At 44.9% G+C, this 16,099-nt stretch overlaps 1 protein-coding gene across 1 annotated transcript; it reads right to left on the bottom strand.

Annotated features, from left to right (window-relative positions):
- Positions 1 to 1,523: 1,523 nt before the first annotated feature.
- On the bottom strand, positions 1,524 to 4,286 carry LOC116336343 (tripartite motif-containing protein 16-like). The gene has a single exon (XM_031760191.2). It carries the CDS (start codon positions 4,264 to 4,266, stop codon positions 2,593 to 2,595), a length of 1,674 nt encoding a protein of 557 aa, XP_031616051.2. The 5' UTR covers positions 4,267 to 4,286; the 3' UTR covers positions 1,524 to 2,592.
- Positions 4,287 to 16,099: the final 11,813 nt, after the last annotated feature.

Raw genomic sequence — 16,099 nt, 5'->3', positions numbered from 1 at the left:
AGAGACAATAGGAGGGATTTTGAACTGGTCACACTATGGTGGTCTTACCTGAATCAATAAAAATCATCAGTAAACACAATCAGGAAGGACTCTCAGATAAGAGTTTATTTAAAAAGGAGCTTCAGAAGAGTTTATTTACTATGTTAGTGCAGGCAGCTAGAAACAATAGATGGGGGCTAATGAGAACACACACACACACACACACACACACATATATATATATATTAGAGATGGACCGATCCGATATTACGTATCGGTATCGGTCCGATACTGACGTAAATTACTGGATCGGATATCGGTGAGAAATTAAAAATGTAATCCGATACATTAAATATAAAAAAAAAACACCTCACAAAACTTGCAACACGGCGTAACTCGGCTCACAACCGTAGCACGTCGGAGCAGTGTGCATCACGTGATAGAGCGGCTGTGTGTATTTGTAGCCTCGCTACCAAACCAGCATTTCATCTCCGAGGAAGTTATCCCAGAGAGAAGTAAAGCAAGTGTGTAAGTTCATCTCTGAATGTTTGTAAAGCGTTCCCATGTTAAGCTTAACAACCGATATATGGAGCGACTGCCTCTCTCTCTCTCTCTCCCTCACCTTCCTGCGGTTACTTCAATCGTGAAACTGCTTAATGATCAGCTGATCGGCTTTTCTGTCGCGAGTCCCTCTCTCTTCTTTGTTTTTGGCCCACTTTGCACCAGAAAGAGGAAACCAGCGGCGGAACAACAGCAGCACCTTTAACCTTGATAAGCTATTGTTAGAATTTATTTAATATTACTTTCTACACCAGGATCCTTTTCTACGTAGCTGACGGCTGGTAACTGTGCAGGGGCGGATCTAGCAAAGTGTAGCCAGGGGGCCGATAGGGGCATTAACAGGAAAAGGGGCACAAAGACATACTTTTCTTTCTTATTCTCATTTAAAATGTCTAGCTTTTAATAAATAATTATCTGAATCTTACACCCAAAGTTTTAATCTGATGTAAAATGTATAGAAGTCCATTACTGTATATAGTAACTGTTAAGTCTAATATACCCTAGTAAGCTATAGTACTTTTTCCTTTGGGAAGATACCATCTGTGCAGTCTGCAATTCTGTTGAAGAAAGATGTTGAATCTATTTAATTATTCTTGAAAAATAATTTAATTCTGTGTATTTTTTTCACCCTGCATCAAATTAAAGTTGATTACATCGATTAAGCATCATGACGTGGAGGGTGGGGGGTGGTTCCCTATTTTTTTTTGCTGGGAGTTTGCAACCCTATTAGTTAGGTTGCTTAATATTTCTGCTAAGTACTCTTTAAAATACCAGAATAGGGAGGATGGAGTAGGTTTAAGTTTATTAGATTGATCAGTGTTGCTGAACTATAAAATATTTTGGGTGCAGTGTATTTTTTACATACAGGTATAACAGAATAGCTTTAGTGTTATTGTTTATTTAAACTTGAGTATGAACTTATACAAAATGCAGCAAGATATTAAAAAAACAGTTTTATTGATTAAAAAACACACTATATCGGATTCATATCGGTATCGGCAGATATCCAAATTTATGATATCGGTATCGGACATAAAAAAGTGGTATCGTGCCATCTCTAATATATATATATATATACATACATATATCTTATTTCCATGTTGTTAGGCTGCTCAGTAGAAAAGTCCACAAAAATATAGTAGATAACAGCTCAACACTATAATGCACACACAATGGAAAAGTGAAAAAAAAGCACCCAGTGACGGGTTCTGTATCAACATCATGCAACCAAACAGACAATATACACATCTTTAACTTAAAAAACGAAATTAAAACACATCGATAATGATCGACACATAAAAATGATTCTTTAACCAAAGCAGAGAGAGAAACAGAATCGGGAATCTAAAAAGCCTGAAGCAACAACGACAAATGAACAGCAATATGAAAGAAACCACAATCAATATACTGAGTCATCTGCACGAGTCAGAACAGGTTTGTGTGTGTTTGTTTCTCTGAGTTTATAGTTGAACATACGCAAAGCAGTCAGTTTGTACATTTGATCCCATGAAAAGTGTGTTCATTGGGAGACTTTAGAGACAGGCTCTGAGCTGATCACTCAATCAGATGGTGTAAAATGTAACTCAGTTTGTAACATGATCTGAGTTTAATGTTTTTTAGTTTACTAAAACAAAAAAGGGTGAGGTTCATTTAATAACATTATGATCTTCTGCAGAGTACAAATACTCTTAGTTTGAGCAGACTTTACTTCCTTGTATCACTTTGACATCATTCCACAATGTCTGTCAATTTCAAGAAGAGAGGAAACAACAGAACAACGGGCTCTGAGTGACAATGTTTGTGATTGTGTCCCTCGTTTCCACTGGAGCTAAGATCTATGGGCACTGTTGATATTGTTAAAATGAAACTTAAAAAACTGCCTGTGCTGGTTTGGTTTTATATAGTTTATGCTATTTTAATTTGGTCTAGACCTAATTCTGTATTGTAAAGCACTTTGTGAATTTTGTTCTTGAAAACCATGAGACAAATAAACCTTACCAAGAAACTGAAAAGTAAAACGGGCATTTTAACGAATTGTCCCAATTGTTCTGACTATTTCAGTTTAATGAACTCTGCAGTGTCTCCGTGATCAAAAAGACAAAGTCCAGCATAGAGCGGCTGAGTGAATGTGGTCTGGACTCTGTGGAGGAGAGTCATGGTTTCAGAGACACTGTAGAAAGACAGAATACCTGCTCTGTGATCCAGGTACACTCCTACTCTGGAGGACCGAGGACCTGAGAGGACAGTTTGGACTTTGTTGTGCCAAAATGTATAACTGTTTGTGTCACAACAAAATGACCAAGATTTGGCATTTAATCCAAATATACATTCATTGAGGCCGCCGTCTCTGCTGATATTCCTGTATGCGACTGCTACATCAACTCCTCTCCCTCTCCACTCCACCTCCCAGTAACAACGTCCAGTCAGACTCTCTCTACTCAGGACCCTCTCCCATTCAGAAAATCTGTCTGGATGATCAGAATAAGACTGCTGTTGTTTCATAAATGTTGCTTTTCTGTTCCCCTCAGATAATAAAAGCTGTCTGTTTGCTGTGTTTGGATCCAGTGTGATTTCATGTGAATATTTTAAGAATCCAGCTCTGGTCTTTGGCTCTGGTGGTGACAGTAAAACATCCTCTTCAGTGACTGTCAGTGAGATGTTTGTCCATTCCCATCTCAGAATGTCCTGTAGTTTATCTCTGGTCTCTGACACAGCTGCTGTCACATCCTCAAAGTACCTCAGAGGACGAATATTGATGCTGGATGAGTGTGTAGACTCACTGAGTGCTGACAGTGAGGGGTAGTTGTGTAGAAACTGGTTGTGATCCTCTGTGTGTGAGAGCTGCTCCAGCTCGCCGTCTTTCCTCTTCAGCTCAGCGATCTCCTGCTCCAGCTTCTCCTGAAGCTCTTTGACTCGACTCACTTCAGTTTCCTGCTGGGATCTGACCTGCTGCTTCACATCAGAGCTTCTTTTCGGGATGAGACGGATCAGCTCAGTGAACATCTTCTCACTGTCCTCCACTGCTTTATCAGCAGAGCCATTGATGGCCTCCACCTCCTGCTGAAGCAGCTTCACATCTTTCTCTCGCTCCTGGATTCTCTGCTGGATGTTTAGTCGTCTCACCTCGAGCTCCTTCTGCTTCTCAGTCCTTTCTGCTGCAGCTGGGACTGTTTCATGGCCTTTATGTTCATCCATTGTGCAGAGATAACAGATACTCTGCTGATCAGTACGACAGAAAATCTTCATCACCTCATCATGACGAGAGCAGATGTTCTCCTGGAGCTTCTTGGAGGGGGCCACCAGCTTGTGTCTCTTTAATAGCTCGACATCATAGTGAGGTTGGAGGTGTTTCTCACAGTAAGAGGCCAGACAGACTAAACAAGACTTGATGGCTTTCAGCTTCAACCCAGTGCAGACATCACAGGCCACATCTTCAGGTCCAGCATAGCAGTGATCAGCTGGAGCAGCTTGGAGTCCAGTCTTCTTCAGCTGCTCCACTAAATCTGCTAACATGATGTTTTTCTCCAGGACAGGCCTCGGTGTGAAAGTCTTCCTGCACTGAGGGCAGCTGTGGATTCCCTTCCTGTCCTCTTCATCAAAGTGGGTTTTAATACAATTCATGCAGTAGCTGTGTCCACAGGGAATAGTCACCGGATCCTTCAGTAGATCCAAACAGATGGAACATGAGAAGGCGTCCAAGTCCAGCTTAATCCTTTTTTGTTCCATTTCTCCTCTCAGTAACTATAGCTGAGTTTTCTTAGAGAGAATTGAAACTAGTCTGAACTGAAAAAAAAGCTTTTACACGTTTCTACATGTTGGTTACACCCATCTTTTAAACTGCAGATCTGAAGGGGAGGGAACAACGCAATGTGTGGACAGAGAGGAGTTGCAGTGTTTCAAGGCAAGATGCTAATAGATGGAGTGTTTCAACATTTTGTTTTTCTCATCCTGACATCCAGCTACCATGCACTGATTACCTTTGATTATTACTGATTATTGTTTCCAGCTGACCTCCTTTTCATTAGACATTGAAACAGATCACAAACATTGAATATAGGCAAATAGTTGGTATAAATTATGCAATAATTCTATAGTGTAACATTTCCTGCTAAACAATAAAGAAATACGTAGATTAATATGGAGGGGGAGGATGAGGATGGTAATGTATCATTCCATTTTTCTTCTTTTTTTTTTTTTTTTTTTTTTTTAACTGGGGGAAAGAAAGGGGAGAAAGAAAGAGGGAAAGAAAAACAGCGGGGAAGAGGGACGGGGAAAAAGGGCAAAAAACCAAAAACCAACAAAATAAGCAGACAAAAAAATACATATATTGATCATCTGGTTCACCTGTTGAGAAAGAAAGAGAAAGCAAGCAGAAGAAAACGAGGGTAATAAACAACATCACAATGATCTATGGGAATATGACAGTAAATACTAAATGTTAGACATTATTGTGCAGCACGTAAGATCGACAGCGCACAGTGTGCTTTGAGGTAAGAGCCAAAAAGGGTGTAGTTTGTGTGTGATCACCTGTGTGTACACCTGTGAGCATGAACAGCTTGTTTTTTTAAAAGGTTCCTTCATGTAATGATCTGCTAGAGGGTGTGGGGGCCACTGCCCCGTCCTCCAGGGCATGAAGCAGGTATGGAGGAGATCAAAACTCCAGACATCCAGAGGCCCCCAGAACACAAGAGACCAAGGAAGACCAACAGAGGGGCAGCCGCGTCACTATCCCAGAAAGAGCTGAGGAGAGTCCCAGATGAGGGGTCACTCAGCAGCCGCGAGCAGAAGCCGGGGGTTGCAGTGGCGTGCCCATGAGCTCCGCCGGCAGCCAGCTGTGCCTGAGTGACCGAGCCCGGGCCGAGAGGCCGAGGCACCCGCCTCCGGCGTGGCCCGAGCGAGCCCCAGGCTCCAGGCCCCGATAAGCAGCCGCCAAGGAGTGAGCCGGTGTGTACCTGGGCGCCCACCCCCGGACACAGAGAACCACCAACGCACCGATGTCTGAGGGCGTCCACCACCGGCAGGGGAAGTGGTGGGGGGAGATAGGCCTCCAAACCTTGGAGGGCCTGAGATGTCCCCAGAGAGGTGGCGTCTGATACCCAACCTGACATATAGACACAGACATACAGGCACACACAGATACAAACATCCATTCCCACCCTCATGCTCTCATAGGCAATTATTCCACACTCAACCAACGCGAGACAGACATAAAGAGACGCTGTACACACAATCACTCTCCCCAAGCGTACTCTAAGAACCGGGTCCGGTACCCTTGCCCCTGGAGGGGAAACTGCACCCAGACCCAGGTGGTGTTACCCTTTTCCCTGCGGTGGGGAGAAGCAGACCGCCCGACTCCGCAGCAGCAGGGAGGCCCCACATTCCAGACCCCAGTCGGACGGCCAACTCCTCCTCCTAGCCCCCGCTCCAGCAGGCCGCAGAGAACGGGGGTGTGTGAAGACTCAAACCTCCCTCCACCCGCTTATATGTAGTGTTGATGTATGTGTGTTCTAAGGTGCATTTAAAACCCAGGAGGGCATGGAGCTACCTGCCAGAGCAGCAAGTAGGCGCATAGCCCCTCCTGCTAGCCCTCAATGTCTCACGTGTATTTAAAATTGAGAGGTGGGCAACGGCGCCAGGGGTGAGGTGTACACCCTGATGGTAATTTGGATTCTGTGTGGCGTGCCCACCCCAAGATCCTATATGTATGTGTAATGAGAGTGTGAGTAATGTGAATATCTAAGTTGTGGGATAAAATTGAGGCAGAGGCAGCCAGAAGGGGACAGAGGGGGGATGCCTCCCTGCACCCTGGTGACACACCCCACCCCAAGGCCCTGCATGTGTGGGTGACTGTGGTGGAGCGAGAAGAGGAGGCAGCTGGAGATGGGGAGGGAAGGAAGGTATGGGCAAGTGACCCCTCCCTGGGGCCAGCTCCCCCGCTGACCCCAGTAGGCACCCCCATACTCTGCAACCCGCCAGGGAAAGGGGGGCCCAGGCCCATCCGGACCGGGGCCCAGTGCAGCAGCGCCGCCCAGCCCCACAGAGCCCGGGACAGTCCACCCGACCCCACCACAGAGAAAACTACACCCACCCCATCATCCACTCATCTTCCAGACTACACAAGACAATAGACGCCCAGGCTGAGAGCTTCCTCCACCTCTCCTGTATCTCCCCCTCCTGCAGAGAGAGTTCCCGAAGAGAGGAAAGCTCCTGCAAGATGTGACAACCTCCCCCACCAGTTGAAGAGCCCCCCAGGTGGCTCGATGCACCGGCGGCACCCTGCGCCAGGGCTGGGCCCCCATACACCCACCCGCCCACAACCCCGGCAACACACCAACCAGGACCCAGGCCCCTGAGGCCCGGCCAGGGCCCCAGCCCAGAGACGGAACGCCCCCAGAACCTCACGCCCATCCCGGACCCACCCAGGGGCAGCCAGGCTACCAGGTCAGTAACCCACGTCCGTCAGCACAGACCCTCCCCTAGCCCCACTGCACGCAGCCACGAGGAACCGTCACCCAAGAGCCAACAGAGCCCTTAATTGGCCATGACCGCTACCCCGGGTTGAGCCCCCCAAGGAAGATGCTCCTGGGGAACCCCCCGATGCCCTAAGCCTCTCCCTACCCCCACACCTATCACAACAGTGAAGGTGGGACCAAACTATGGCCCCCCACCCCCACTAGGTGATGGAGCTGATCAAAGGAGCCCAGAGCAATTGATCTGATGTGGTGGCAGAGGCTGTATCAAGACTAATGTAATCTAATAGATAATTTCTATATTGGTTAAAATTAAGATTATTTTTATTTTTCCAGTTCATGAGGACTGTTTTCTTGGCTATGCATAGTGCAGTGAAAACCATATGGGCTATATTCTTTTCCGTAGTGACATTATCTAAGCTGCCCAACAAACACACTAAAGGCGAAGTTGGAATGTTACATTTCAGACACTTTGATAAGTCTTCACATATCTCGCGCCAAAACTTCTGAACTGGTGGACAGAACCAAAGAGCGTGGATATAATTGTCCGGTGAATTGGTTTGGCAGTGTGAGCAGTTGTTGGTAGACGTAAAGCCCATCTTGAACATCCGATGACCTGTATAGTGCATTTTTCTTCTACACGAAATCAATCAATTCAGTATCATTTATGTAAACCACTTAAATACAGTCCCGATCAAACATTTCTGATGAATTTATTAAATGAATGAAATGCGACAGTATGGAATAAAAGTCATAATATATTAAATGAAAAGCTCAATATGGTGCCATTTTGTGTTTTAAATGTGTAATATTATTTCAATTTAATTTTTAATTCAATTTTGTTTATACAGCGTCAAATCACAATAACAGTCAACCTTACAACATGCATAGAAAAACCCAACAATCATATGATAACTATTAGCAACCCCTTTTTGCAACAGTGGGAGGGAAAACTCCCTTTAACAAGAAGAAACCTTTATCAGAACCAGAGATATTGGTAAAGAATAAAGTTATGTTGAAACCAAGCACACCATTGTTTTTCTTTTGACATTACCAATAAGTTTGATGTGTCACATGGCCCTCTCCCTATTGAAAAAACAAAAGTTGTATCCAAGATGGCCGACTTCTAAATGGCCACCATGGTCACCACCCATCTTGAGGAGTTTGCCCCCTCACATATACTAATGTGCCACAAACAGGACTTTAATATCACCAGCCATTCCCATTTTATTATGGTGTATCCATATAAATGGCCCACCCTATATAATCTTCATATGCTTCATCCGAAGCACACTTTCCGTGTACTCTACCTAATTTATAGCCAAAGTATTCACTCACTGTCTCTGCCTCTTTTTTAACTAGCTTATCTTAGCTTGTAGCCAACTCGTTAGCACCATGGCTACTTCACCTGTCCCTCCTGCACTTTCTTGCTCATTGTGTCCGATGTTTAGTTTAGCCTGGAGCAATAGTTTGCTGCTTTATAGGAAAGCCCTCCGCAAAGCCAGAACATCTTACTATTCGTCATTGATTGAAAAAAATAAGAACAACCTCAGGTTTCTCTTCAGCACTGTAGCCAGGCTGACAAAAAGTCAGAGCTCTACTGAGCCAAAGATCCCTTTAATGTTAACTAGTAATGACTTCATGAACTTCTTCATGAAGTCATTACTCTAGCAGTGATCAGCTGGAGCAGCTTGGAGTCCAGTCTTCTTCAGCTGCTCCACTAAAGCTGCTAACATGATGTTTTTCTCCAGGACAGGCCTCGGTGTGAAAGTCTTCCTGCACTGAGGGCAGCTGTGGATTCCCTTCCTGTCCTCTTCATCCCAGAAACTTTTAATACAGTTCATACAGTAGCTGTGTCCACAGGTTGTAGACACAGCTACTGTGTCTACAACAGTAGACACAGTAGTTGGAATGGTAATCTGAACCAGGTCAGAGAGATGTGAAGGCGGGAGTTGATGCATAGCTTTGAATGTATACAAAAGTATCTTGAAATCTATATTTGAAATATTGTATTGTGTGGTATTTAACCGGAAGTCACTGAAGCTGCTGCAGAGCAGCGGTGATATGGTGCATAGAAGGGGTCCTGGTGATAATACGGGCAGCAGAGATCAGAGAAAATTGGAAGAGAACCATGAATTTAGTTAGGCTAAACAGAGGGTGAGGGAGGACGGGGGGAGAGCAGAATCAGGTATAGTAGACAGATAAGTCTGAGTGTCATCAGCATACCAGTGAAACTGAATATTGTATTTACGGGTAATGTGTCCAAGCGGAAGAAGGTAGATAATGAAAAGAAGGGGCCCCAGGACAGATCCCTGGGACACGCCAGCGACCAGAGGAAAGGGCTGAGAAGTAAAGGAATTGAGTCAAATAAACTGAGTGTGATCAGACAAGTCTGATTTAAACCAGGCAAGTGGGATATGGGAGAGACCGATTAAGTGAGAAATAGTATCAAAAGCAGCATTCAGATCAAGATGAATTAGAATGGAGAGTAAACCAGTAATCTTAGATAAATAGTTTTGTGAACAAAAACCACCAGGTCATTCAGTGTTCCCTTAGTGCTAAGGTATAAGAGATGTTGGTGTATCTCCAAGAAGTTGATTCTGTTCATCTGGACGTAGCGTTTTGTGGGAGAAATGCTTTGTCACTCATCCAAGTGACTTCTTCAGTCTCAGCTGATCGCAGGTTTCCCCAATCTTATAAACAGTACATTTGCATAATGCTAGAAATGGCCCACTGAAGGAACAATGGACAGGGAGGTCAGTTCCTTAATCTTAATTATGCAAATTCTCATGACCACTGACCAAAACCCACTGACCAAAGACCACTGATCAATGGCCATGAGTACCATTCACAGAGAGTTGAGGAATGGCTGCAATCACAGCATTGTAAGATGGTGAAAGATGTACCCTTAGGCCCCCTCCTCGATTCAGAGATGGTCTTTCCCTTTTCACGTAAACGGCCTCCTTGACTCCATGCTCAAACCAGCGTTCCTCCCTGTCCAGGATGTGTACATGTAGAATAGCATATGTAAGCAAGTATATTTCTCCTTTTTTATCAAGAAGCAAAGACAAAAAGGAAAAGAAAAAAGAAACAGGGCAGGGTTTGGTGGTTGAATCATCCGTCCCCACCAATGCCAAAACCAAATCTATGCTCTTGCTATGGAGATTTGGTTTGATTGATACATTCCTTATAATGCAAAACATGGTTATTAAACATTTCCTTGTGGGTAGTGAGACCAGTTTTCTTATGGAGACATTCAGGCCGTCGACCTTTTGCTTTCAGGCACCTAAGTTCAGATGTAAATCAGGGTGCTGAGTGGGAAAATGATACAGATCTGGTTTTTAGTATAGCAACAGGGTGAGCAGTTTATTAAAATGCAAATAACCCGATAAGGCAGTAGAAAGGGTATCAGGGTTAATTTTGTTAATATTCCTGAAAGAGATGGAGCAATGGTTTTTGATTATAGAAAATGTCATTTTGATATTGAAAGAGAGAAGCAAATGGTTAGAAATTGGTAGTTCATCAGCTTTGCAGTTGGAAGGAGCAGGTCAAGAGCAGCAAACTAGGTCCAAGGTATGGCCCTTAGTAGGGCTGGACCATATCATACCATTCACGGTAATACCGGTGTAATTTTGGGCAACGATAGGAAAATGAAATATCGCGATAGAATATGGGTAAAACGTGCATGCGCAGTGCCTTTGTTTACATACGCAGATGGCGGCGACGCAGAATGAGAAGAGTGAAAGCAGATCGTTGAATGAAACGGATGAACCAGAATTGGTCTTTAAAAATGCTACAACTTCAGTGGTGTGTTATAATCCCGTGTGCCTTATGTATGAATTCTTTTTGTGTTACTGACCTCGAAACGATTTTATGTGGTACACGGCCCTCGACTTTGCTAAGCTGCGAACTGCACCACTTGATGGATTGTCGGAGCATTACGGTCATCGTAGGCAGGCGCTTCGCGGAGTATTACGTACTGTGCTTCAACATAATATTACTGTGTTGTGTGTGTATAACGTCTTTTTAAGTTTTGTGGATATTGTGGATTTGTTTTGTTTTTTGCACTAATAAAGTTGAGGAGTTGTAAAGTATTTTCTCTAGTGCCAATTATATCGTCAGTTATATCATTATCGCAAATTTTCAAATGTACATCGTGATAAATATTTTTGGTCATATTGCCCTGCTCTAGCCCTTAGTATCAGTAGGAAAGTTTATATGTTGTTTAAAACCAAAACTATCAAGGTAGGATGGGAAGTCTTTGGTGATAGGATGATCACTGTTATACATATGAATATTAAAGTCTCCCAGAAGTATGATATTAGGGGAAACAGTAGCTATGTGAGTCAGCAGATCAACAAAGTCCCTTATGAAGACACGCTTATGAAGAGACTTTGGAGGGCGGTAAATAACAGTTGAAACAGGTCCTGAGAGTTGACAAACATTGGATTTAAAGGGACTGTAGACAGGTACAGACAACGGCGTGACTTTCCAGTTCTTACGACAGATTACAGCGAGACCTCCACCACAAGGTTGGCAGGTGTAAACAAACCCCAGGGGAGTGGAGTCGTTGAGCTGCGAAAAATCATTGAGCCGTTGCCATGTCTCAGTCAAACAGAAGGAGTCAAACTTATGGTCAGTGAGGAGATCCTGAACGAGATGACCCTTGTTCATAAGTGAGTGGATGTTAAAGAGGTCTGACATCCGCTGAGTAGCAGCAGCAAGTCGCGCCAGCGTTCACTCAACCAGAAAACAAGGGTTGTCTCCCCCCCCCCCCTCCTTGGTCTCAGAAATAGTTCATAACTTCCTTTCAACTCATTTATGTCACCTTCATGTTTCCCTCTCACCACATATCCAAACAGATATAATGAGCAGCAGCTTTTACAGCTGTGGCTCCAGCAAAAATCAGCTAATACTAGAAAGTAATATTAAATAAATTCTAACAACAGCTTATGAAACTTACCATAAAAACGAAAAATCACCATCGTCCCACCAGGTATTTAAGTGGTGGGCCAATGGCCAGTACAGCTATGGAAACGAGGAAACGTGTGGACGGAGAGGAGGTGCTGTGTTTCAGTGAGCAGAAGGACGATTATTAGGTCTGCCTTATCCTTTAAGTCACCATTAGGTAACCATGTAAAGACTTCAGCAAATCTGGAGAGAAGTACTGCCTTACAGGCAAAATCTTTTGTCCACAACCCGCAAGTTAAATAATATAGCTTTTATATAATATTTGCAGAGCTGCTTTTATCAAAGCTCTCCAACAAATAATGCTGCTATGGATAATGTGTCTGTGATGCATGTTAATAAAAGTTATTGATGAAAGCAAGGCTGGATGTTAGGACACCTGTTCCTGTTCAGATACTGACAGCTCTTTTTGTCTGTCCCATTTGGTTCTTTAGCCGTCAGAATAGTTGTCTGACGACCAACAAGGATACCCAATGGATTTATTTTGCCAAATGGATCATCATGGCATTGCCGTATTGGTCCATTTGATCGACCTTTGTTTTTATTATTTATTTTATTTTATTTTAGTTGTTACAGACGGGACAGACATGAGTGGGGGATAGGAAAAGGAGAAAGAAAGAGAGGAAGGAAAAGAAAAACAGAAGGTAAGAGGGACAGTGAGAAAGGGAAAAAAATCTCCTGGATCACCTGTTTAGAGAGAAAGTATAGAAAACAAGCAAAAAAACAAAGCAACATACTAAACACAACACCATCGCATTAATCTAGCTAAGTGTAAACAGCAGTAAATACTAAATATTGAATGTTATTGTGTAGCACGCAGGACAGACAGCGCACAATGTGCTTTGAAGTAGCAGCCAAGAAAGGTGTAGTTTAAGTCTACGAACAGTAAACACCCGTGTGCACACCTGTGTGGATCAGCGCGCTTGTAGTCAAATGGTTTCCCCATGTAATGGTCTGCTAGAGGGTATAGAGGGCCATAGCTCCGTCCCCCAGGGCATGGCGCAGGCATGGAGGAGATCCAGGCCCCAGACATCCAGAGGCCCAGAGTGCGAGAGCCCAAGGAGTACCACCGGAGGGGCATCCGTGCCACCCTCATGGGAAGGGCTGAGGAGAGCCCCAGACAAGGGGTCACTCAGTAGCCACCGAGCAGAAGCCAGAGGGGGCTGCACTGGCGTGCCCGCCAGCTCTGCCGGCAGCCAGCTCTGCCAGAGTGACCCTGAGGGCATCAGTCACCGGCAGGGAGTGTGGTAAGGAGAGATAGGCCTCCACACTTTGGAGGGCCTGGGAGTTCCCAGAGAGGTGGAGTCTAAGACCCGACCTGACATATAGACACAGGCAAACAGGCACACACAGACACAAACATGCATTCCCACCCTTATGCACACATATACAAACACTCAGCACTCACCGAACGTAAGGATTGATATAAATGGACATGTACACACAATCACACTCCCCTAACATACTCTATACCCCAGGTCCAGGTACCCTTGCCCCCAGATGGGGAAACGGCACCCAGACCCAACAGATGTTACCCTTTCCCCCGGGGTGGAGGCAAGCAGACCACCCCAGTCAGCAGCAGGGAGGCCAATCGGACAGCCAACACCTCTTCCCAGCCCCCCCACCCCGATGGCTAGTAGAGAATAGGAGTGTGTGAAGACCCCATATCTCCCTCCTCCCGCTCATGTGTAGTGTTGCTGTGTGTTGCTCTAAAGTGCATTTAAAACAAGGGAGGGCATGGTGGTGCTGTCAGAGAGCAGCAGGTGTTAGCAGCCCCACAGGACCCTGTGTCTCCAGGGTGCAGGGGAGGCACCCTGGAGACACACCCGTACCCCAAGGCCCTACCTGTGTGGGTGGGTGTGGTGGAGCGGGGAGAGGGGAGAGGGAGGCAGCCGGGGATGGGGAGGAAAAGAAGGGAGGGGAAGATGCCCCTCCCTAGGGCCAGCTCCCCCGCTGACCCCAGTAGGCACCCCCGTCCTCTGGTACCCACCAAGGCAGGGGAGCCCAGGCCCATCCAGACCGGGGCCTACGGCAGCAGCACCGCCAAGCCCCACAGGACCTGGGGCAGCCCACCCTACCCCACCGCAGAGGAAGCTGTACCCACCCCAACATTCAATCATCTCCCAGACTACACAAGACAACAGACACCCAGGTTAGGTTTATTCTCCACCTCTCCTATGTCTCTCCCCCACCTGCAGAGTGGACTCCTGCAAGGATGGAACAACCTCCCTGCCAGTTGAAGAGCCCCCCCAGTTAGGCCAATGCACCAGAGGCACCCTGCGCCAGGGCTGAGCCCCCATGCACCCACCCGCCCACAACCCCGGCGACACATCGACGAGGACCGAAGCCCCCAAAGCCCAGCCAAAGCCCCAGCATGGAGGCGAAGCACCCCCGAACCCGAACGCCTGTCCCGGATCCACCCAGGGGCAGCCAGGCCACCAGGCCAGTAACCTACATCCGCCAGCACAGACCATCCTCCAGCCCCGCTGCACCCAGCCACGAGGAGAACACCCTCTAAAAGCGACCAGAGCCACTAACCAGGTTATGAACACAACCCCCTGGTTAAGCCCTCCAGGGATAACGTCTCTAGGGGTCTACCAGGCGCCCTAAGCCAACCTCCACATCAACCACAATAGCTAAGGTGGGACCAAACCACGACCCCCCCCCCCCCGCTAGGTGATGGAGCCGATCAAAGGAGCCCAGAGGGATTGATCTAATGTGGTGGCAGAGGCTGTATCGAGACTAATGTGATCTATTACATGGTTTCTATATTGGCAAGAATTAAGATTATTTTTATTTTTCCAGTTCATGAGGACCGTTTTCTTATGATGCATAGGGCAGTAAAAACCATGTGGACTGTATTAGATTCTGTAGTGACATCATCCAATTTTCCCAACAAGCATACTAAAGGGGAGGTTGGAATTTTACATTTCAGACACTTTGATAAGTCTTCACATATCTCGCGCCAAAACTTCTGCACTGGTGGACAGAACCAAAGAGCGTGGTTGTAATTGTCTGGTGTATTGCCTTGACAGTGTGAGCAGTTGTTGGAAGATGTAAAGCCCATCTTGAACATCCGATGACCTGTATAGTGCACTCTATGTAGTATTTTGTATTGTATTAATTGCAGACAGGGATTTTTAATCAATTTAAAGGTTTTTAAGCATACCTGAGACCAGAAGTTTTGGTCTAAGCTGACTGATAAATCTGCTTCCCACTTTGCAATAGGAAGGGATATTGATTCATCTATTTTAGAAAGTGTTTTGTATATTTTAGATAATAATTTGGGGGATTTAAGAGTAAGAAAATGTACCGCACTTGGTGGTGTTTGTAATTCAACTTGACTGAGGTTAAATTTCTTTTTCACTATGGATTTAATTTGTTGATATTCTAAAAATTTTCTTTTTTTGTTAATCCCATATTGTGTAACTAGTCTTTTAAAATGGAATAAATTCTGTTCCCTCTAATATATGTTCTAAGTATTTAATTCCTTTACCACTCCATTCTGGAAAATTAATCACATTATTGTTTTGTAAAATGTCAGGGTTATTCCAGATAGGTGTACGTTTGCATGGGATTAATGAAGACCCTGTTATTTTTAGAAACTCCCACCATGCTGTCAGAGAAAAGCTGATGTTGATGCTTTTAAAGCATTCATGTCTTTTGATGTTTGAGCTGATAAATGGTAGGTCTGAAATCTCTAGATCATTGCATAGCGCCTTTTCAACATCTAGCCAGGGCTCATCTAAGAAGGTATGTTTTAACCATTCTGAGATGAACTGAAGCCTGTTGGCTAAGAAGTATTGTTGAAAATTAGGCAGATCTAATCCTCCTTTATCCTTGGTTCTTTGTAGCGTTTTTAAGCTGATACGCGGGGGTTTATCTTTCCAAAGGAATTTAGAACTATATGAATCCAGAGATCTGAACCAATCTTGTGATGGTTTGTTAAGGATCATTAAAAATAAGTAATTTATTTTTGGCAAGACCATTATTTTTATAGTGGCAACCCTTCCCATGAGTGATATGGGTAGAGATTTCCATCTAGACAGATCGCCTTCTACTTTCTTTAGAAGTGGGATATGGTTTAATTTACTTAAGTCTGAAAGCTTAGGAGAAACATT

Source organism: Oreochromis aureus, linkage group 3, assembly GCF_013358895.1.
Source record: "Oreochromis aureus strain Israel breed Guangdong linkage group 3, ZZ_aureus, whole genome shotgun sequence".
Lineage (NCBI taxonomy): Eukaryota > Metazoa > Chordata > Actinopteri > Cichliformes > Cichlidae > Oreochromis > Oreochromis aureus.
This window is presented reverse-complemented; position numbering and strand designations above follow the sequence as displayed.

Coding starts and splice junctions, on each gene's coding strand:
- LOC116336343 (XM_031760191.2), bottom strand. CDS start 4,266: ATGGAACAAAAAAGGATTAAGCTGGACTTGGACGCCTTCTCATGTTCC.